This window comes from Hemitrygon akajei, chromosome 1 (assembly GCF_048418815.1).
Source record: "Hemitrygon akajei chromosome 1, sHemAka1.3, whole genome shotgun sequence".
Taxonomy (NCBI): Eukaryota; Metazoa; Chordata; class Chondrichthyes; order Myliobatiformes; family Dasyatidae; genus Hemitrygon; species Hemitrygon akajei.
In genome coordinates this window covers 166,444,610-166,468,201 of record NC_133124.1, presented here as the reverse complement: position 1 = coordinate 166,468,201, position 23,592 = coordinate 166,444,610, and the positions used below count along the sequence as shown (strand labels likewise).

At 51.9% G+C, this 23,592-nt stretch overlaps 2 protein-coding genes across 2 annotated transcripts in view; both read right to left on the bottom strand.

Moving 5' to 3' along the window:
- The window catches only part of LOC140732106 (uncharacterized), an 843,203-nt gene that overhangs the window by 352,973 nt on the left and 466,638 nt on the right, over nucleotides 1-23,592 (bottom strand). The window lies entirely within an intron of this gene.
- The window catches only part of LOC140736261 (uncharacterized), a 54,241-nt gene continuing 52,024 nt past the window's right edge, over nucleotides 21,376-23,592 (bottom strand). Inside the window, exon 12 of the mRNA XM_073062205.1 lies at nucleotides 21,376-21,492. Coding sequence (XP_072918306.1) covers nucleotides 21,376-21,492 — 117 coding nt within the window. The remainder of the gene's footprint in view (nucleotides 21,493-23,592) is intronic.

Genomic DNA, 23,592 nt, shown 5'->3' with positions numbered 1-23,592 from the left:
CGGTGGTGGTGATTGCACAGGTGCCGGTGGTGGTGATCGCATAGGTGCCGGTGGTGGTGGTTGCACAGGTGCCGGTGGTGGTGATTGCACAGATGCTGGTGGTGGTGATCGCACAGGTGCCGGTGGTGGTGATTGCACAGGTGCCGGTGGTGGTGATTGCACAGATGCCAGTGGTGGTGATTGCACAGGTGCCGGTGGTGGTGATTGCACAGGTGCCAGTGGTGGTGATTGCACAGATGCCGGTGGTGGTGATTGCACAGGTGCCGGTGGTGGTGATTGCACAGGTGCCGGAGGTGGTGATTGCACAGGTGCCGGTGGTGGTGATTGCACAGGTGCCGGTGGTGATTGCACAGGTGCCAGTGGTGGTGATTGCACAGATGCCGGTGGTGGTGATTGCACAGGTGCCGGTGGTGGTGATTGCACAGGTGCCGGTGGTGGTGATTGCACAGATGCCGGTGGTGATTGCACAGATGCCGATGGTGGTGATTGCACAGATGCCGGTGGTGGTGATTGCACAGGTGCCGGTGGTGTTGATTGCACAGGTGCTGGTGGTGGTGATTGCACAGGTGCCGGTGGTGGTGATTGCACAGGTGCTGGTGGTGGTGATTACACAGGTGCCGGTGGTGGTGATTGCACAGGTGCCGGTGGTGGTGATTACACAGATGCCGGTGGTGGTGATTGCACAGGTGCCGGTGGTGGTGATTGCACAGGTGCCAGTGGTGGTGATTGCACAGGTCCCGGAGGTGGTGATTGCACAGGTGCCGGTGGTGGTGATTGCACAGGTGCCGGTGTTGATTGCACAGATGCCGATGGTGGTGATTGCACAGATGCCGGTGGTGGTGATTGCACAGGTGCCGGTGGTGATTGCACAGATGCCGGTGGTGGTGATTGCACAGGTGCCGGTGGTGGTGATTGCACAGATGCTGGTGGTGGTGATCGCACAGGTGCCGGTGGTGGTGGTGATTGCACAGATGCCGATGGTGGTGATTGCACAGGTGCCAGTGGTGGTGATTGCACAGGTCCCGGAGGTGGTGATTGCACAGGTGCCGGTGGTGGTGATTGCACAGGTGCCTGTGGTGATTGCACAGATGCCGATGGTGGTGATTGCACAGATGCCGGTGGTGGTGATTGCACAGGTGCCGGTGGTGATTGCACAGATGCCGGTGGTGGTGATTGCACAGGTGCCGGTGGTGGTGATTGCACAGGTGCCGGTGGTGGTGATTGCACAGGTGCCGGTGGTGGTGATTGCACAGATGCTGGTGGTGGTGATCGCACAGGTGCCGGTGCCGGTGGTGATTGCACAGATGCCGATGGTGGTGATTGCACAGGTGCCGGTGGTGGTGATTGCACAGATGCCGGTGGTGGTGATTGCACAGGTGCCGGTGGTGGTGATTGCACAGATGCCAGTGGTGGTGATTGCACAGGTGCCGGTGGTGGTGATTGCACAGGTGCCAGTGGTGGTGTTTGCACAGATGCCGGTGGTGGTGTTTGCACAGGTGCCGGTGGTGATTGCACAGGTGCCGGTGGTGGTGATTGCACAGGTGCCGGTGGTGATTGCACAGGTGCCGGAGGTGGTGATTGCACAGGTGCCGGTGGTGGTGATTGCACAGGTGCCAGTGGTGGTGATTCCACAGGTGCCGGTGGTGATTGCACAGGTGCCGGTGGTGGTGATTGCACAGGTGCCGATGGTGGTGATTGCACAGATGCCAGTGGTGGTGATTGCACAGGTGCCGGTGGTGGTGATTGCACAGATGCCGGTGGTGGTGATTGCACAGGTGCCGATGGTGGTGATTGCACAGATGCCGGTGGTGGTGATTGCACAGGTGCCGATGGTGGTGATTGCACAGGTGCCGGTGGTGATTGCACAGATGCCGATGGTGGTGATTGCACAGATGCCGGGGGTGGTGATTGCACAGGTGCCGGTGGTGGTGATTGCACAGGTGCCGGTGGTGGTGGTTGCACAGGTGCCGGTGGTGGTGATTGCACAGGTGCCGGTGGTGATTGCACAGATGCCGATGGTGGTGATTGCACAGATGCCGGTGGTGGTGATTGCACAGGTGCCGGTGGTGATTGCACAGATGCCGGTGGTGGTGATTGCACAGGTGCCGGTGGTGGTGATTGCACAGGTGCCGGTGGTGGTGGTTGCATAGGTGCCGGTGGTGGTGATTGCACAGATGCTGGTGGTGGTGATCGCACAGGTGCCGGTGGTGGTGGTGATTGCACAGATGCCGATGGTGGTGATTGCACAGGTCCCGGAGGTGGTGATTGCACAGGTGCCGGTGGTGGTGATTGCACAGGTGCCGGTGGTGATTGCACAGATGCCGATGGTGGTGATTGCACAGATGCCGGTGGTGGTGATTGCACAGGTGCCGGTGGTGATTGCACAGATGCCGGTGGTGGTGATTGCACAGGTGCCGGTGGTGGTGATTGCACAGGTGCCGGTGGTGGTGGTTGCACAGGTGCCGGTGGTGGTGATTGCACAGATGCTGGTGGTGGTGATCGCACAGGTGCCGGTGCCGGTGGTGATTGCACAGATGCCGATGGTGGTGATTGCACAGGTGCCAGTGGTGGTGATTGCACAGGTCCCGGAGGTGGTGATTGCACAGGTGCCGGTGGTGGTGATTGCACAGGTGCCGGTGGTGATTGCACAGATGCCGATGGTGGTGATTGCACAGGTGCCGGTGGTGGTGATTGCACAGGTGCCAGTGGTGGTGATTGCACAGATGCCGGTGGTGGTGATTGCACAGGTGCCGGTGGTGATTGCACAGGTGCCAGTGGTGGTGATTGCACAGATGCCGGTGGTGGTGATTGCACAGGTGCCGGTGGTGGTGATTGCACAGGTGCCGGTGGTGGTGATTGCACAGATGCCGGTGGTGGTGATTGCACAGTTGCCGGTGGTGGTGGTTGCACAGGTGCCGGTGGTGGTGATTGCACAGATGCCGGTGGTGGTGATCGCACAGGTGCCGGTGGTGGTGGTGATCGCACAGGTGCCGGTGGTGGTGATTGCACAGATGCCGATGGTGGTGATTGCACAGATGCCGGTGGTGGTGATTGCACAGATGCCGGTGGTGGTGATTGCACAGGTGCCGGTGGTGGTGATTGCACAGGTGCCAGTGGTGTTGATTGCACAGATGCCGGTGGTGGTGATTGCACAGGTGCCGGTGGTGGTGATTGCACAGGTGCCGGTGGTGGTGATCGCACAGGTGCCAGTGGTGTTGATTGCACAGATGCCGGTGGTGGTGATTGCACAGATGCCAGTGGTGGTGATTGCACAGGTGCCGGTGGTGGTGATTGCACAGGTGCCAGTGGTGGTGATTGCACAGATGCCGGTGGTGGTGATTGCACAGGTGCCGGTGGTGATTGCACAGGTGCCAGTGGTGGTGATTGCACAGATGCCGGTGGTGGTGATTGCACAGGTGCCGGTGGTGGTGATTGCACAGGTGCCGGTGGTGGTGATTGCACAGATGCCGGTGGTGATTGCACAGATGCCGATGGTGGTGATTGCACAGATGCCGGTGGTGGTGATTGCACAGGTGCCGGTGGTGGTGATTGCACAGGTGCTGGTGGTGGTGATTGCACAGGTGCCGGTGGTGGTGATTGCACAGGTGCTGGTGGTGGTGATTACACAGGTGCCGGTGGTGGTGATTGCACAGGTGCCGGTGGTGGTGATTACACAGATGCCGGTGGTGGTGATTGCACAGGTGCCGGTGGTGGTGATTGCACAGGTGCCAGTGGTGGTGATTGCACAGGTCCCGGAGGTGGTGATTGCACAGGTGCCGGTGGTGATTGCACAGATGCCGATGGTGGTGATTGCACAGATGCCGGTGGTGGTGATTGCACAGGTGCCGGTGGTGATTGCATAGATGCCGGTGGTGGTGATTGCACAGGTGCCGGTGGTGGTGATTGCACAGGTGCCGGTGGTGGTGGTTGCACAGGTGCCGGTGGTGGTGATTGCACAGATGCTGGTGGTGGTGATCGCACAGGTGCCGGTGCCGGTGGTGATTGCACAGGTGCCGGTGGTGGTGATTGCACAGGTGCCAGTGGTGGTGATTGCACAGGTCCCGGAGGTGGTGATTGCACAGGTGCCGGTGGTGGTGATTGCACAGGTGCCGGTGGTGATTGCACAGATGCCGATGGTGGTGATTGCACAGGTGCCGGTGGTGGTGATTGCACAGGTGCCAGTGGTGGTGATTGCACAGATGCCGGTGGTGGTGATTGCACAGGTGCCGGTGGTGATTGCACAGGTGCCAGTGGTGGTGATTGCACAGATGCCGGTGGTGGTGATTGCACAGGTGCCGGTGGTGGTGATTGCACAGGTGCCGGTGGTGGTGATTGCACAGATGCCGGTGGTGGTGATTGCACAGTTGCCGGTGGTGGTGGTTGCACAGGTGCCGGTGGTGGTGATTGCACAGATGCCGGTGGTGGTGATCGCACAGGTGCCGGTGGTGGTGGTGATCGCACAGGTGCCGGTGGTGGTGATTGCACAGATGCCGATGGTGGTGATTGCACAGATGCCGGTGGTGGTGATTGCACAGATGCCGGTGGTGGTGATTGCACAGGTGCCGGTGGTGGTGATTGCACAGGTGCCAGTGGTGGTGATTGCACAGATGCCGGTGGTGGTGATTGCACAGGTGCCGGTGGTGGTGATTGCACAGGTGCCGGTGGTGGTGATCGCACAGGTGCCAGTGGTGGTGATTGCACAGATGCCGGTGGTGGTGATTGCACAGATGCCAGTGGTGGTGATTGCACAGGTGCCGGTGGTGGTGATTGCACAGGTGCCAGTGGTGGTGATTGCACAGATGCCGGTGGTGGTGATTGCACAGGTGCCGGTGGTGATTGCACAGGTGCCAGTGGTGGTGATTGCACAGATGCCGGTGGTGGTGATTGCACAGGTGCCGGTGGTGGTGATTGCACAGGTGCCGGTGGTGGTGATTGCACAGATGCCGGTGGTGATTGCACAGATGCCGATGGTGGTGATTGCACAGATGCCGGTGGTGGTGATTGCACAGGTGCCGGTGGTGGTGATTGCACAGGTGCTGGTGGTGGTGATTGCACAGGTGCCGGTGGTGGTGATTGCACAGGTGCTGGTGGTGGTGATTACACAGGTGCCGGTGGTGGTGATTGCACAGGTGCCGGTGGTGGTGGTTACACAGATGCCGGTGGTGGTGATTGCACAGGTGCCGGTGGTGGTGATTGCACAGGTGCCAGTGGTGGTGATTGCACAGGTCCCGGAGGTGGTGATTGCACAGGTGCCGGTGGTGGTGATTGCACAGATGCCGGTGGTGATTGCACAGATGCCGGTGGTGGTGATTGCACAGATGCCGGTGGTGGTGATTGCACAGGTGCCGGTGGTGATTGCACAGATGCCGATGGTGGTGATTGCACAGATGCCGGTGGTGGTGATTGCACAGGTGCCGGTGGTGATTGCACAGATGCCGGTGGTGGTGATTGCACAGGTGCCGGTGGTGGTGGTTGCACAGGTGCCGGTGGTGGTGATTGCACAGGTGCCGGTGGTGGTGATTGCACAGATGCCGGTGGTGGTGATTGCACAGGTGCCGGTGGTGGTGATTGCACAGGTGCCGGTGGTGGTGATTACACAGATGCCGGTGGTGGTGATTGCACAGGTGCCGGTGGTGGTGATTGCACAGATGCCGGTGGTGGTGATTGCACAGGTGCCGGTGGTGGTGATTGCACAGGTGCCAGTGGTGGTGATTGCACAGATGCCGGTGGTGGTGATTGCACAGGTGCCGGTGGTGGTGATTGCACAGATGCCAGTGGTGGTGATTGCACAGGTGCCGGTGGTGGTGATTGCACAGGTGCCAGTGGTGGTGATTGCACAGATGCCGGTGGTGGTGTTTGCACAGGTGCCGGTGGTGATTGCACAGGTGCCGGTGGTGGTGATTGCACAGGTGCCGGTGGTGATTGCACAGGTGCCGGAGGTGGTGATTGCACAGGTGCCGGTGGTGGTGATTGCACAGGTGCCAGTGGTGGTGATTCCACAGGTGCCGGTGGTGATTGCACAGGTGCCGGTGGTGGTGATTGCACAGGTGCCGATGGTGGTGATTGCACAGATGCCAGTGGTGGTGATTGCACAGGTGCCGGTGGTGGTGATTGCACAGATGCCGGTGGTGGTGATTGCACAGGTGCCGATGGTGGTGATTGCACAGATGCCGGTGGTGGTGATTGCACAGGTGCCGATGGTGGTGATTGCACAGGTGCCGGTGGTGGTGATTGCACAGGTGCCGGTGGTGATTGCACAGATGCCGGTGGTGGTGATTGCACAGGTGCCGGTGGTGGTGATTGCACAGGTGCCGGTGGTGGTGGTTGCATAGGTGCCGGTGGTGGTGATTGCACAGATGCTGGTGGTGGTGATCGCACAGGTGCCGGTGGTGGTGGTGATTGCACAGATGCCGATGGTGGTGATTGCACAGGTCCCGGAGGTGGTGATTGCACAGGTGCCGGTGGTGGTGATTGCACAGGTGCCGGTGGTGATTGCACAGATGCCGATGGTGGTGATTGCACAGATGCCGGTGGTGGTGATTGCACAGGTGCCGGTGGTGATTGCACAGATGCCGGTGGTGGTGATTGCACAGGTGCCGGTGGTGGTGATTGCACAGGTGCCGGTGGTGGTGGTTGCACAGGTGCCGGTGGTGGTGATTGCACAGATGCTGGTGGTGGTGATCGCACAGGTGCCGGTGCCGGTGGTGATTGCACAGATGCCGATGGTGGTGATTGCACAGGTGCCAGTGGTGGTGATTGCACAGGTCCCGGAGGTGGTGATTGCACAGGTGCCGGTGGTGGTGATTGCACAGGTGCCGGTGGTGATTGCACAGATGCCGATGGTGGTGATTGCACAGGTGCCGGTGGTGGTGATTGCACAGGTGCCAGTGGTGGTGATTGCACAGATGCCGGTGGTGGTGATTGCACAGGTGCCGGTGGTGATTGCACAGGTGCCAGTGGTGGTGATTGCACAGATGCCGGTGGTGGTGATTGCACAGGTGCCGGTGGTGGTGATTGCACAGGTGCCGGTGGTGGTGATTGCACAGATGCCGGTGGTGGTGATTGCACAGTTGCCGGTGGTGGTGGTTGCACAGGTGCCGGTGGTGGTGATTGCACAGATGCCGGTGGTGGTGATCGCACAGGTGCCGGTGGTGGTGGTGATCGCACAGGTGCCGGTGGTGGTGATTGCACAGATGCCGATGGTGGTGATTGCACAGATGCCGGTGGTGGTGATTGCACAGATGCCGGTGGTGGTGATTGCACAGGTGCCGGTGGTGGTGATTGCACAGGTGCCAGTGGTGGTGATTGCACAGATGCCGGTGGTGGTGATTGCACAGGTGCCGGTGGTGGTGATTGCACAGGTGCCGGTGGTGGTGATCGCACAGGTGCCAGTGGTGGTGATTGCACAGATGCCGGTGGTGGTGATTGCACAGATGCCAGTGGTGGTGATTGCACAGGTGCCGGTGGTGGTGATTGCACAGGTGCCGGTGGTGGTGATTGCACAGATGCCGGTGGTGGTGATTGCACAGATGCCAGTGGTGGTGATTGCACAGGTGCCGGTGGTGGTGATTGCACAGGTGCCAGTGGTGGTGATTGCACAGATGCCGGTGGTGGTGATTGCACAGGTGCCGGTGGTGGTGATTACACAGGTGCCGGTGGTGGTGATCGCACAGGTGCCAGTGGTGGTGATTGCACAGATGCCGGTGGTGGTGATTGCACAGATGCCAGTGGTGGTGATTGCACAGGTGCCGGTGGTGGTGATTGCACAGGTGCCAGTGGTGGTGATTGCACAGATGCCGGTGGTGATTGCACAGATGCCGATGGTGGTGATTGCACAGATGCCGGTGGTGGTGATTGCACAGGTGCCGGTGGTGGTGATTGCACAGGTGCTGGTGGTGGTGATTGCACAGGTGCCGGTGGTGGTGATTGCACAGGTGCCGGTGGTGGTGATTGCACAGGTGCCGGTGGTGGTGATTGCACAGATGCCGGTGGTGATTGCACAGATGCCGATGGTGGTGATTGCACAGATGCCGGTGGTGGTGATTGCACAGGTGCCGGTGGTGGTGATTGCACAGGTGCTGGTGGTGGTGATTGCACAGGTGCCGGTGGTGGTGATTGCACAGGTGCTGGTGGTGGTGATTACACAGGTGCCGGTGGTGGTGATTGCACAGGTGCCGGTGGTGGTGATTACACAGATGCCGGTGGTGGTGATTGCACAGGTGCCGGTGGTGGTGATTGCACAGGTGCCAGTGGTGGTGATTGCACAGGTCCCGGAGGTGGTGATTGCACAGGTGCCGGTGGTGGTGATTGCACAGATGCCGGTGGTGATTGCACAGATGCCGGTGGTGGTGATTGCACAGATGCCGGTGGTGGTGATTGCACAGGTGCCGGTGGTGATTGCACAGATGCCGATGGTGGTGATTGCACAGATGCCGGTGGTGGTGATTGCACAGGTGCCGGTGGTGATTGCACAGATGCCGGTGGTGGTGATTGCACAGGTGCCGGTGGTGGTGATTGCACAGGTGCCGGTGGTGGTGGTTGCACAGGTGCCGGTGGTGGTGATTGCACAGGTGCCGGTGGTGGTGATTGCACAGATGCCGGTGGTGGTGATTGCACAGGTGCCGGTGGTGGTGATTGCACAGGTGCCGGTGGTGGTGATTACACAGATGCCGGTGGTGGTGATTGCACAGGTGCCGGTGGTGGTGATTGCACAGATGCCGGTGGTGGTGATTGCACAGGTGCCGGTGGTGGTGATTGCACAGGTGCCAGTGGTGGTGATTGCACAGATGCCGGTGGTGGTGATTGCACAGGTGCCGGTGGTGGTGATTGCACAGATGCCAGTGGTGGTGATTGCACAGGTGCCGGTGGTGGTGATTGCACAGGTGCCAGTGGTGGTGATTGCACAGATGCCGGTGGTGGTGTTTGCACAGGTGCCGGTGGTGATTGCACAGGTGCCGGTGGTGGTGATTGCACAGGTGCCGGTGGTGATTGCACAGGTGCCGGAGGTGGTGATTGCACAGGTGCCGGTGGTGGTGATTGCACAGGTGCCAGTGGTGGTGATTCCACAGGTGCCGGTGGTGATTGCACAGGTGCCGGTGGTGGTGATTGCACAGGTGCCGATGGTGGTGATTGCACAGATGCCAGTGGTGGTGATTGCACAGGTGCCGGTGGTGGTGATTGCACAGATGCTGGTGGTGGTGATTGCACAGGTGCCGATGGTGGTGATTGCACAGATGCCGGTGGTGGTGATTGCACAGGTGCCGATGGTGGTGATTGCACAGGTGCCGGTGGTGGTGATTGCACAGGTGCCAGTGGTGGTGATTGCACAGGTGCCGATGGTGTTTGCACCGGAGACGGTGGTTGTGCTGGTTTCGGCCTAACTGGAGGTGTCAGCCCACTAGGCGTCAGTGATCCCTCACGCGTGTGCGAGGCGCCTGGAATATACGCGTACGAGATGCCCGGTATATGAGTGTCGTGAGGAGTCTGTGTAGGGCTTGGTGTGCGCGGTGTCACCTCGGGTACGGGGTTCATAGTTACCGTGGAGTGTTTGGGGTAGTGGTCTGCTGCTCCTGCGGGCGCCAGGTCGCGGACGGAGACCGTGTCCTCCCGCCCATCAGGTAAGACCACGTTGGCATACTGGGGATTCGCATGTAGAAGGTGAACCCTCTCAACCAGCGGGGAGTATTTATTACTCCTCACATGTTTCTGGAGCAGCACTGGCCCCGGGGACATCAGCCAAACTGGTAGGGTGGTCCCAGTGACAGACTTCCTGGGAAAAGAGAATAGGCGCTCGTGAGGGGTGGCATTGGTGGACGTACGTAACAGGGAGCGTATAGAGTGGAGTGCCTCAGGGAGGACCTCCTGCCATCGAGAGACCGGCAACCCTTTTGACTTAAGGGCTAAAAGTGTGGCCTTCCACACTGTGGCATTCTCCCTCTCCATCGTGGTCCGACTAGTAGCAATGCCCCTAGCTAGCAGGTACCAGCGCAGCTCATCACTCATAAAGGAGGACCCTCTATCACTGTGGATATAGCAGGGATATCCGAACAGAGTGAAGAGCTGGCGCAGGGCTTTTATGACGGACGTGGTAGTGGTGTCGGGGCAGGGAATTACAAAGGGGAACCGCGAGTACTCGTCGATAATATTGAGAAAATAGACATTGCGGTTGGTGGAGGGAAGGGGGTCCTTAAAGTCAACACTCAGTCGCTCAAAAGGGCGGGTGGCCTTGACAAGTTGCGCCGTGTCAGGACGGTAGAAGTGCGGTTTGCACTCAGCGCAGATTTGGCAGTCCCTGGTCATCGTCCTGATGTCCTCCAGGGAGTACGGTAGGTTCCGGGCTTTCACAAAATGGTAAAATCGGGTGACCCCCGGATGGCAAAGATGTGCATGAAGGGCGTATAGCTGGTTGAGCTGTGCGCTAGCACACGTTCCCCGGGATAGGGCATCAGGGGGCTCATTGAGTCTGCCAGGCCGGTACAGGATATCATAGTTGTAGGTGGAGAGTTCTATTCTCCACCTGTCGTGGTTTCTTGTGCCCCACAAACGACCAGGAGACGCAGAAGATTCTTCAAGAAGTATTAAACTTTAATTTGCAAATCAAAGCTGAGACAGTCATTGAGCTAGTCGCTGATTGCCCACCGATCCTTGTACATAGCATTTTTTATAGCAGTCTCCTGGTTTAGTTGCATTAGCATATCCAATCGGTCTATAGTTGCGTATCACAAGTACATCCGCCACTATTGTTTCTACCTATTGACTTAATCACGTTCTGATCTACATCTCTTAGCTACCTCTTATTAACACACCATTGTCTTGGACATTCAATTGGGTACATGCATAGCAAATAGCAAACTCAGACTACATAATCCACATCTCTTAGCTACCTCTCATTAACACACCATTGTCTTCTACATTCTTAAGATTTCATTCTCTAGCAAATAGCAAGTTCAAAGCTGACTACATAGTTTTGGTTACACAGCAAACAATGCAACTTTTATACTCCAATACACCACAAAATTTTATCATTTTTGATTTTGCTCCGCTGTTGGTTGCTGAACATGAACGCAACCGAGCGCTGGTCGGTCAGCAAGGTGAACCTTTTGCCGGCAAGATAGTGCCTCCAGTGCCTAATAGCTTCCACTATGGCCTGGGCTTCTTTCTCCACCGCGCAGTGCCGAATTTCAGAGCCTTGAAGGGTACGAGAAAAGAATGCTACTGGCCTGCCTGCCTGATTGAGGGTAGCAGCAAGCGCAAAATCGGAGGCGTCACTCTCTACTTGGAAGGGAATGGTCTCGTCCACCGCATGCATAGTTGCTTTGACAATGTCCCCTTTAATGCGGCTGAAGGTCGCGCAGGCCTAAGTAGAGAGGGGAAAAGTGGTAGACTTGACCAGGGGGCGGGCCTTGTCTGCGTAATGGGGGACCCATTGGGCGTAATAGGAAAAGAAGCCCAGGCACCGTCTGAGGGCTTTGAGAGTGGTGGGAAGAGGGAGTTCTAACAGGGGGCGCATACGGTCGGGATCAGAGCCAATGACCCCGTTTTCCACGAGATACCCAAGGATAACAAGTCGGGTGGTTCCGAACACACATTTGTCCCTGTTATAAGTAAGGTTCAGGACTTCGGCCACTTGGAAAAATCGTTGGAGGTTGGCGTTGTGATCCGGCCAGTCATGACCGCAGATGGTGATGTTATCCAGATAGGGAAATGTGGCCTTCAGTTGGCACTGGTCCACCATCCGGTCCATTTCCCTCTGGAAGACCGAGACACCATTTGTGACACCAGGAAGTGATAAAGCCTGCCGCCCGCCTCGAAGGCGGTGTACGGGCGTTTCTCTGGGCGGATGGGGAGCTGGGGATAAGCGGATTTCAGATCTATTGTCGAGTACACCTTGTACTGAGCTATCTGATTGACCATATCCGCGATGCCGGGTAGGGGGTACGCGTCAAGCTGCATGAACCTATTGATGGTTTGACTATAGTCCACGACCATCCTATTTTTCTGCCCAGTCCGAACAACAACCACCTGGGATCTCCAAGGGCTTGTGCTTGGCTCAATGATCCCCTCCCCGAGCAGCCGCTGCACCTCTGACTGAATGAAGGCCCTGTCCCCCGCGCTGTACCTCCTGCTTTTAGTTGCCACAGGTTTACAGTCGGGGGTCAGGTTGGCAAATAGCGGTGGGGGAGGGATCTTGAGGGTGGAGCGGCTGCAGGTGGTGTCGATAGCGCAGCTGTCGGCATGGGGCTGGGCGGGATGTGTGGTTTGGTGTGTGTGTGTGTGTGGTCAGTAGCGGGGTATAGGACGAAGTCCCACAAAACTGAGGATTCCTGACAGTGAGTGGTGGGAGGGGCCCGTCATATGCCATAGTCACACTTTCGAGGTGGCTCTGGAACTCCAGCCCCAATAGCACAGGTGCGCACAGTTGAGGCATGACCAGTAGCGCAAAGTCCCGATATTCTGTGCCCTGCACCACCAATGTCACTACACAACCCACCCAGATGTCTGTGGAATGCGATCCAGAAGCCAAGGTGATCCTCTGACTTCCCGGCTGTGTCACGAGTCCGCAGCGTTGCACTGTTTCCGGGTCAATAAAACTCTCAGTGCTGCCTGTGTCAAACAGGCAGCGAGTCCTGTGCCCCTCCACCAGGATGTCCATCATTGACCTTGCAAGCTGGTGTGGGGCGCTTTGGTCGAGGGTTACGGTGGCCAGAGTTGAACTGCCGTCTTGGTGCCCGGTAAACACCGGCGGGTCGGGGGCGGGGCATGTTGACGCCGACAAAGATGGCCGCCCACATCCGGGCATGCAAGATGGCGGCCCCCATGTCTCACACGGGTAGGGGGCGGGGCATGTTGACACTGACAAAGATGGCCGCCCACATCCGGGCATGCAAGATGCTGGCCCCCATGTCTCACACGGGTAGGGGACGTGGCATGTTGACGCCGACAAAGATGGCCGCCCACATCCGGGCATGCAAGATGGCAGCCCCCATGTCTCGCTGCTCGACCCCGCTCGTGGTTCAGACTTACAGACCTTGGCGAAATGGCCCTTCTTCCCGCAGCTGGAGCAGGTCGCTTCTCGTTCCGGGCAGCGTTTTTGGGGGTGCTTTTTGAGTCCGCGGAAGTAACACAGTTTGGACTTTCGCCTGGCCGCAGCCGTGGTCGGGTTCGGGGAGTTTGTGGAATTGCGAATGGCAGCAGCGTTGGCGAATTCGCTTGCGGGAACCGGCGGCGGCAGGGTCTGAGATGTCCACGGAACCGGCGGGGAATTGCGCGGCTGGACAGCGTCAGCGTTGTGCAGAGCAGCCTCCAGCGTGTCGACCGTCTCGATTGCCGAGCGTAAGGTATGATCGGCATTTTCCAGCAGCCGCTGGCGCACATACACTGACCAAATTCCTGTAACGAAGGCGTCTCGTAACAGCAGCTCCGCATGCTGTTCCGCCGTGAGTGTTTTGCAGTCACAAGTTCGGACGAGTGTCTGTAGGGCTCGGAGAAATTGGGCGCTCGACTCTGCAGGCCGCTGTCGTCGCGTAGCTAAGCGATGTCTTGCATAGACGGTGTTCACCAGCCGCAGGTACTGTCTTTTGAGGGCGTCCAGTGCCCCTTCGTAGGTCGACAGGTCCCTGATAAATGAGTAAACTTTTGGGGTGATCCTCGAGAGGAGATTTCGGTGCATAACAGCGGGGTCAGTTGCACGAACCTCCTCCAAGTATGATTGGAAGCATGCAAGCCAGAGTTCAAAGGCAAGAGCTGCTTCAGGGTCTTGGGGGTCCAAATCCAATCTTTCCGGATGTAAAACGGTTTCCATGTTTTAAAACTTCCAGTCAATAAAATTGATGCACCATCAATAACTCTCTCTGAGACGTAAAGGCGAGGTATTGGCTTTTATTGACTGGAAGAAGGAACAAGCAGTGAGTGACCACCATACTACATCCTGGAGACAGAGAGGCCGGGCTCAGACCTCAATCACCTTTATACAGAGGTCTGTGGGAGGAGCCATAGGAGCAGTCAGCAGGGGGCATGTCCAGACAGGTATATGTAGTTCACCACAGAGATTTACCATATAACTTGTAATTAATTGTGGGTGTAAAGTTCCTTTTAGAAAAAAATAACTTGAGACTTTGCAACAGAAAATGTAAACCCCCACTGACATTCCCATTGCCCAGCGTCAAGAACCGCTGCCTGCATTTTTAACTTTATAATTTATATTCCTGCCTCTCTTCCACAGTGCACCACAAATGATTTGTAAATGTAAGTGAACATTTCAGAAAATATAATTGATCATAATATTAAAAGGAGCGGTTTCACACACTCCCCTGTGGAGTCCCAATCTCTGTCTCATACTCCTTCCAGAGTGTTCTCTTATCACATAAAAATCTTGAATGCAATTGAACATTCTACCACCTATTCCCATCTTTTCCAGTTTAAGCAGTATTCCTGTGTCCATAACATATCATAACTGTTCTCCAGATCCAACTGTCACCATTGATTCTTTCACTTGAGCCTAACAAATATCAGATTCCAATCTTAACACTGAGTCCATGGTCATCCTCCCTTTACAAAATCCAGATTGGTGTCCAACTAATTTTCCCACGACTCTCCACAAAGTGAGGAAGCCTTGCTATAACCATTCATTCCAAAATCTTACATACATGTGAAGTTAGTGCAACATCGTATAGCAGACATCATCTTCCCCAGTCAGATCTGCACTGCTAATAGTCTGTTTAAGTTCAGACAATGTAAATTCAACATCCAAGCAAGAATTAGAACATCCTTTTTTTCTCTGCAATCCGGCAATTGATTGTCAAAACAGTTTCTCTATAAGACCTCTTTACTTGAATTGGCTGAACTATGTACACTGATATATGCTTTTGCTGAAGACTCTGCTTTTTCCGAGTCGGTAACTGCAACCTTCTCCCCACCATACAAAACCCGTAATGCATCAAGTTTTCTCTCTCTCCCCATTTTTGTATCAGACCTCAAACTTCCCCCTACATGGATCTCTTCCCAACACCATCACAGTACATTATCCAATACAATTTCTTTGCCCTTCTCAGTACTTTAGAACTATAGCTTGAGCTCTTTTCTATTGTATGAAAGATGAATAGGAGTAACATAGAAAACAGACAGCACAATACAAAGCTGTGCCAAACATGTCCCTAGCTTAGAACTACCCAGGCTTTACCCCATAGCCCTCTATTTTTCTAAGCTCCATATAGCCATCCAGGAGTCTCTTAAAAGACCCTATCGTTTCTGCCTCCACCACCATCACCGGCAGCCCATTCCACGCACTCACCACTCTCTGTGTAAAAAACCTACCCCTGACATCTCCTCTGTACCTACTTCCAAGCACCTTAAAACTATGCCCTCTCACGCTAACCATTTCAGCCCTGGGGAAAAGCCTCTGACTATCCACACGATCAATGCCTTTCATTATCTTGTGCACCTCTATCAAGTCACCTCTCATCCTCCGTCGCTCCAAGGAGAAAAAGCCAAGTTCACTCAACCTATTCTCATAAGGCATGCTCCCCAATCCAGGCAACATCCTTGTAGATCTCCTCTGCACCCTTTCTATGGTTTCCACGTCCTTCCTATAGTGAGGCGACCAGAACTGAGCCCAGTACTCCAAGTGGGGTCTGACCAAGGTCCTATATAGCTGCAACATTATCTCTCGGCTCTTAAACTCAATCCCACGATTGATGAAGGATAATCACCGTATGCCTTCTTAACCACAACATTGTCTAACTTTCCTAAACACTGTATTTCGCTCCTTCACAGCCCTTTTACATTCATCCATCCACTAGTGAAGAGCTCTCCTTTTATTATTTCCCAGCAATATGGGTTGATTCCTTAGCTATCGAGTTGAGTACAGAGCACAAGTTATTATTACTCAGCTCGACGTTCTCCAAAACCGAGTGATCTGGAAATGTACTTTTACATAGATCACCAAAACTTTCCAATTTGCCTTAGTAAAAATTCCATCTGGGGATATGAGATCTTTTCTTCTGATACACAGAAACATTGTACAGATGTTGGAAAAATGATCCCCTCTCACTGTTGTATCGTTATACACTTGCTGGATACACAGATTTGCTATATCCTCAGATACAAGTGTGAGTTCTATAGCAGAAACAGTGTTGTTAAATAGATTTATCCTTGTACTCCTGCCATCACTGAAGCACACTGAACACTTTCCTTCCAGGATGTCTCCCACCATTGTCTCATTCACATTTGTGTCACTGCAACCCCACACAGTACTATGGGCATTAAAATCCCCACACCATATAACCTTATTTTTCCATTTCCACCCAACACTTTCCAAATATATCAGGTGCTAACCTTTCACAAGGGTTATAAGAAATTATTATCTGAACTTTACTATCTTTCCCCAAGTTACCACAATTGACCCATAAACAACCCCTATTTCCAGAACGCTGCATTACCCTGTTTTTGACCAAGGTACCCACTCCTCCTCCATTGTCCATTTTCTGACAGCATCCTATATTAACAAAACCTTGTATGGTAAAACTTAAGACTCAAATTTAACCAGGTTTCCCATATACAAATACATTTCTTAAACTCTTGACCATTAGCTAGCAGGCTTCTAGCATTCCTTTGTAAGATTAGAAACAAAACCTTTGACCCCTGAACATTGTTTATTCCTCCTGTAAGGCATCATTAACAAATTCTGGAGTCAAGTCTTTTATCTCCAGATATTTTTCTGCAGCTTTTAAAATACAACGTTTCCTTTAACTAAATTATTTTTAACATGGTCATCTATACATCCGGAGATTACTCTCCAAAGCTACTGTCATTCAATATAATTTCTTGGTGTTACTTTCCTTCCTCCCACATCTTTTAACCCCAAAGCTTCCTTACTTTGCTTACTATCTTTACAAAATCTCTTAAAGGTTTTGCACCCACAATATATCTTAATACTTTTCTTTTCAAATCTTTAGTTAATCTAATTGGATTGATATCAGAAACAGGACCAAATTCAAAACACAACAAAACCTTAAAACAGCCATCTGGCTTCCCCAGATCACCCTCCAGCTCACCTCCTTCCCCTTTCCCCACTTTTTATTCTGGCATCTTCCCCCTTCCTTTCCAGTCTTGATGAACAGTCTCGGCCCAAAACGTTGAGTGAATGTCTCTATTCATTTCCATAGATACTGCCTGACTTGCTGAATTCCTTCAACATTTTGTGCATGTGTGTTGTCTTAAACTCTTCCTCCTCTTCCTTTTATTTCAATTCTGTCTACTGCCTTCACCACTGGACGATAAGCCAGTACAATCTTCAATTGGCTGCTTATTTTCTCATCTGCAATTCACCATCCACCAAACAACTCCTTTCACTCAATTCCACTTCCCTTTCACTACCTCCATTGCTTCCCACAATCTCTACCCCACTTCCATTCTCTTTCTCAATTTCTGACTCTTCCCTTCCTTGACCTCTGACTCTTCCCTTCCCTTTCTCAACTACCGACTCTTCCCTTCCCTTCTCGATTTCTGATACGTTCCTTCCCTTTCTCGATTTCTGACGCTTCCCTTCCCTTTCTTGATTTCCGACTCTTCCATTCTCTTTCTCAACTTCTGACTCTTTCCTTCCCTTCCTTGACCTCTGACTCTTCCCTTCCCTTCCTTGACCTCTGACACTTCCCTTCCCTTCCTTGACTTCTGACGCTTCCTTTCCCTTTCTGGACTTCCAACTCTTCTCATCCCTTTCTCGACTTCCTACTTGTCCCTTCCCTTTCTCAACTTCTGACTCTTTCCTACCCTTTCTCCACTTCTGACTCTTCCCTAGCCCGAGTTCCGACTCTTCCCTTCCCTTTTTCGATTTCCGACTCTTCCCTTCCCTTTTTCGATTTCTGACACGTTCCTTTCCTTTCTCGATTTCAGAATCTTCCATTCTCTTTGTCAACTTCTGACTCTTCCCTTCCTTGACTTCCAACTAGTCCTTTCACTTCCCCGATTTCCGACAGTTCCCTTCATCGATTTCCTATGCTTCCTTTCCCTTTCTTTACTTCCAACTCTTCTCATCTCTTTCTTGACACTACTCGTCCCTTCCCTTTCTCGATTTCCAACTCTTCCCTTCCTTTCTCTACTTCTGACCCACCTCTTTTCTTTCTTGTTTTCCGACTCTTCCCTCCCCTTTCTCGACTTCCAACTCTTCCCTTTCTCAATTTCCGACTTTCCCTTCAGTTTTTCAATTTCTGACTTGTCTCTTCCCTTTCTCGACTTCTGATGCTCTCCTTCACTTTCTTGATTTCTGATGCTTCCCTTTCTCGACCTCTGCCTCTTCCTTCCCTTTCTCGACCTCTGCCTCTTCCTTCCCTTTCTCGACCTCTGCCTCTTCCTTCCCTTTCTCGACTTCCGACTCTTCCCTCCCCTTTCCTGATTTCTGACTCTTCCCTTCCCTTTCTCAATTTCCAACTAATCCCTTCTCTCTCGATTTCTGACACTTCCCTTTCGTGATCTCACTGCCTCTATCTCCTGAGACAGCTTGTCCACCGATGTCTATTATAAAGCAATGGACTCTCACAGCTACCTGGACTGTACCTCGTCCCACCCTGCTACTTGTTAAAACACCATCCTCTTCTCTCAATTCCTCTGGCTCTGCTGCATCTGCTCTCAGGATGAGGCTTTTCATTCCAGGATGAAGGAGATGTCCTCCTTTTTCAAAGAAAATGGCTTCCCTTCCTCCACCATGAATGTTCCCCTCAACCTCATTTCTTCCATTTCATACACATCTGCTGTTACCCCATCCCCTGCCTCACTACCAGGGATCGGGTTCTTCTTGTCCTCACCCACCACCACACCAGAATCCGAATCCAGTGCATAATCTCCAAAACGTCCGCCATTCTAACTGGATCCCACCACCAAACACATATTTCCCTTCCCCCCCCCCACCACTTTCTGCTATCCACAGGGATCACTCCCTTGTCCATTCATCCTTTCCCACTGATCTCCCTCCTGGCACTTCTCCTTGCAAGCAGAACAAGAGCTACTCCTGCCCCACACCTCCTCTCTCACTACCATCCAGGGTTCCAAACAGTCCTTCCAGGTGAGGCGGCACTTCACCTGTGAGTCTGTTGGGAACACGTACTGTGTTCAGTACTCTCGGTGGGGCCCCTGGTATATCAGTCAGATCTGACGTAGATTGGGAGACCGCTTCACCGAGCATCTATGCTCCGTCCGCCAGAACAAGTGGGATCTCCCAGTGGCCACCCATTTTAATTACACTTCCCATTCTCATTCCAATATGTCCATCAATAGCCTTCTCCACTGTTGGGATAGGCGACACTTTGGTTGGCTGAACATTACCTTTTATTCCGTTTGGATATCCTGCAATCTGATGGCATAAACATTGATTTCTCAAACTTTCAGTAATACCTCCTCCCACCCCTTCACCATTTCCCATCCCCTTGTCCCTCTCTCATGTCATCTCCTCCCTGCCCATCACCACCTCTGCTGCTCTTCCTTCCATGGCCTTCTGACTCTTTCCCAATCAACTTCCACACTCTCTGCTTCATCCCTCCCCTCCAAATTTCACCCACCGCCTGGTGTTTCTCTCTCTTCTCCCCCCACCTTTCAAATCCACTCCTCAGTTTTGTTTTCTCCAGTCCTGCTGAAGGGTCTCGGCCTGAAACATCAGCTGTACTTTTTTCCATAGATGCTGCCAGGCCTGCTGAGTTCTTCCAGCATTTTGTGTGTGCTGTGCGGATTTTCAGCGGCTGCAGATTTTTTCTTGTTTGTTCTTTTCCTCTCTTCCTTCGTCTCTGCCTCATCCCTACCCAGGATGTGGCTTTCCTTTCCTGGACATCAGTGATGTCCTCCTTCTTCATAGAACGGTGTTTCCCTTCCTCCACCAATGATGCTGCCCTGAGCTATGTCTCCTCCACTTCCTGGACATCCGCACTCACCCCACCTTCTCTCCGCATAACAGTGATAGAGTTCCTCTCATCCTTACCCACCACCCCATCACTTCCACATTCAACACATCATCTTCTACAATTTCTGCATCTCCAAAGAGATCCTACCAATAATCATATCTCTACCTCCCACCTCTCTCCACTTTCTGCAGGAATTCTTCTCTCCGTGATTCACTTCTCCATTCATTCTGGAAAAAAGATCCCTCCCCTTCTCTCCTCTCCCCTCCATTTATCCCCCAATCTGGGCTCTCAGCTCTTCTCACCTGCCAATCACCTCCCCCGGTCCCCTCCTCCTTCCCTTTCTCCTATGCTCCACGATCCTCTCCGATTAGATTCCTTCCTTACCAGCCTTTTATCTTTCCGACCCATGACTTCACCTTTCAGCTTCTAGCTATACTCCATCCCTTCCCCCCACCTTTTTATTCTTGCATCTGCTTCCTCATTTCCAGTCCTGAAGAGGGTCTTGGACTGAAATGTTGACAGTTTATTCATTTCCATAATTACTGTGTTCCTCCAGGGATTGTGTGTGTTGCTTTGGATTTCCAGCATCTGCAGAATTTCTTGTGTTAATCTCATAGGCAGAATATTCAAACTCTTAAAAACAGCTGTGGGATTGATCCTGGGTCACTGGGTCTGTCATAGTGTTTCGCAAACCATTACGCTACCGTCCAGCACTCTTAATTCACCAAGACAATGAAAGTAAGAGCAAGGAGAACTGAAGAGGAGATATTAGAACTTTGTAACACTAAATGTGTGTCAAGTCTGTCCATTTCTGGTTATCCCATTCCAGCAAGGATCTGACAGTTTTAATGGGGGAATGAATGAGAAAAGGCAGTTGATGCTACTATTGGTGAAATTTGGCTGTGGACATATCAGTTACAATGGGATAGTTTCTTTGGAAAAGTTTGGATGAGGATATATATTTGAGCTGCCTACACGACAGGGATTTGTGTAAAAAGGGTAAGAAGGATTTTTGTCCAAGGTTCATAATGGCAGAGAAACAGAGTCAGCATTGTGATGCCAACCATCAAGTACCCATCTCTGGTTTTCTGCCTTGGCAATATCTCATTCTGCTTGGTTACTCTGAAACCCAACAGTTGGAACATTGTTTCTGTGTGGCAATCTTTTCCCTGCATTCTCCATGCAGGATTTGGTAGGGTTTCAACCAAATCATCATCATACGGCTCCCCAGAGCTGTGTGACCCGCTGAATTGTCCCTGCATTCTGCTGTTCCCTTTAATGGGGATTGCTGGGGAAACCTGGAGTTACACTTCTTGCTGAGAAACTCTTCAGCAGCTGGAAATGACCGTTTATTGAGGCAACGTTTCAGGAGTTGTGCAAGGTATGAGTATGAATATGACATTTTGCACACACCAGTTCCTGAGGAGACATCAGATTGCATGTAGGGAAATAGAATTTCAATACAAGATCATGTTTGACTGTTACATCATCACTTCTCGATGTTTCTGACCATATTATTCAGAGCGTACAGGGCATGAATGCATTGATTCGAAACCACAAACATGGAACGCATTTCCATCCCAGTAGATTCTGACAACTTCTTAAACTGAAGGAAGGAGAGAGACAAGTGTTACTGTAATTATAAGCTCAAGGAGATTACACATTATACATCTTTAATCTGTAGATGAAACACAATTACTCCTCATTAATCTCTCTGCTGTTCTTTGAGATCCTGCTGTGCACATACTGGCTATTTTGTTTTCCACACCACAACACAGACACACTCCATGATGGAAATACTCCGGGCTTACTGAGGTTCTATTCTAACAGCATTGTATTGATATCACTGCCCCTGATTACAGATTATCACTGCCTTTCTCAACCTTTTTGCCCTGGAGGAATGCTTGAAATAATTTTCAGGTCTCATGGAAACCCCTGCATAAAATTATGATGTCTACAGCTCACAGTATGTTAGCATGATCAGTAAGTAGATATAATAATCAAAAATAATTGTCTGTTCTCTTTTAAGTAGAGAATGAATTTTCAGCCAACCTTTCTTGAAAAAGTAACAAATAGTTACGCTTAGCTTACCTTTCTTTAAGGCATATTTACGGCAGCGATTTGTGTATTTAAGGCAGAGATTGATAGGTGTCTGAGTAGCCAGGGCATCAAAGGTTATGGTGAGAAGGCGGGGGAATGGGACTAAATGGGAGAATGGATCAGCTCATGATAAAATGGTGGAGCAGACTCGATGGGCCGAACGGCCAACTTAGATAGATAGATAGATAGATAGATAGATAGATACTTTATTCATCCCCATGGGGAAATTCAACATTTTTCCAATGTCCCATACACTTGTTGTAGCAAAAAAAAACTCATTACATTCAATACTTAACTCAGTAATAATATGATATGCATCTAAATCACTAACTCAAAAAGCATTAATAATAGCTTTAAAAAAAGTTCTTAAGTCCTGGCAGTTGAATTGTAAAGCCTAATGGCATTGGGGAGTATTGACCTCTTCATCCTGTCTGAGGAGCATTGCATCGACAGTAACCTGTCGCTGAAACTGCTTCTCTGTCTCTGGATGGTGCTATGTAGAGGATGTTCAGGGTTTTCCATAATTGACCGTAGCCTACTCAGCGCCCTTCGCTCAGCTACCGATGTTAAACTCTCCAGTACTTTGCCCACGACAGAGCCCGCCCTCCTTACCAGCTTATTAAGACGTGAGGCGTCCTTCTTCTTAATGCTTCCTCCCCAACACGCCACCACAAAGAAGAGGGTGCTCTCAACAACTGACCTATAGAACATCTTCAGCATCTCACTGCAGACATTGAATGACGCCAACCTTCTAAGGAAGTACAGTCGACTCTGTGCCTTCCTGCACAAGGCATCTGTGTTGGCAGTCCAGTCTAGCTTCTCGTCTAACTGTACTCCCAGATACATGGTTTTATGGTTTTATGGTCTTGAAATTAATCTTTCTTTCCCTTTCATAAATGTTAAAGAAGGTAAAGATAAAAAGTTTTTCAATTTTGAGTCAAACAAGATAAACACACATAGATTTCACATTCAACTGCATGTAGTAGGAGATTGGCGGGCTCGTTGTCCAGGTTTTCACAGTTTCTTAAACATTCTTGAGTGATCAGGTCTTAAAGCTAACTTGCTTCCTGAATCCTTTTACTGACTGTGACTTTATTTTCAAAAAACTTTAATCTGTTTGTTTTGAGATTCCAATCATTGTTTAAAATAATCAGCACTTTTACATGTCATATGACCGTGATTTTCAGTTAAATATCCTTTCAACTTTGCTGGAACCGTTGTGACATTTGTAAGTTACTTGCCACAGCCAAAACACAATGGAATAGGACAACTTGGATCACCAGCCGACGTAAAACCTATTGATAAGTAGCTTTCTTTGTAAAGACAGACTTTTTTTGTGTCCATCTTTGCACTAGTGTAGTGAAATGACTTAGAAGATTGTAATACTTTATCATTAACCTATCAGAATTGTCCATAGGCCTAGGCCTAGACTCCTCCTCTTCCATCTCACACCTCTTCAAAAATCACCACTATGGATCATTTTAGAATAAAAATTTCCCTCCGGTTTTCTACTACACCAGTAGTTTTCTTGCTCCCATAAGTCAGTCAGTGGCAAATAAAAGGAAATTGGGAGGAAGAGGCTGACATCATAGCCCAAGTCCATTCA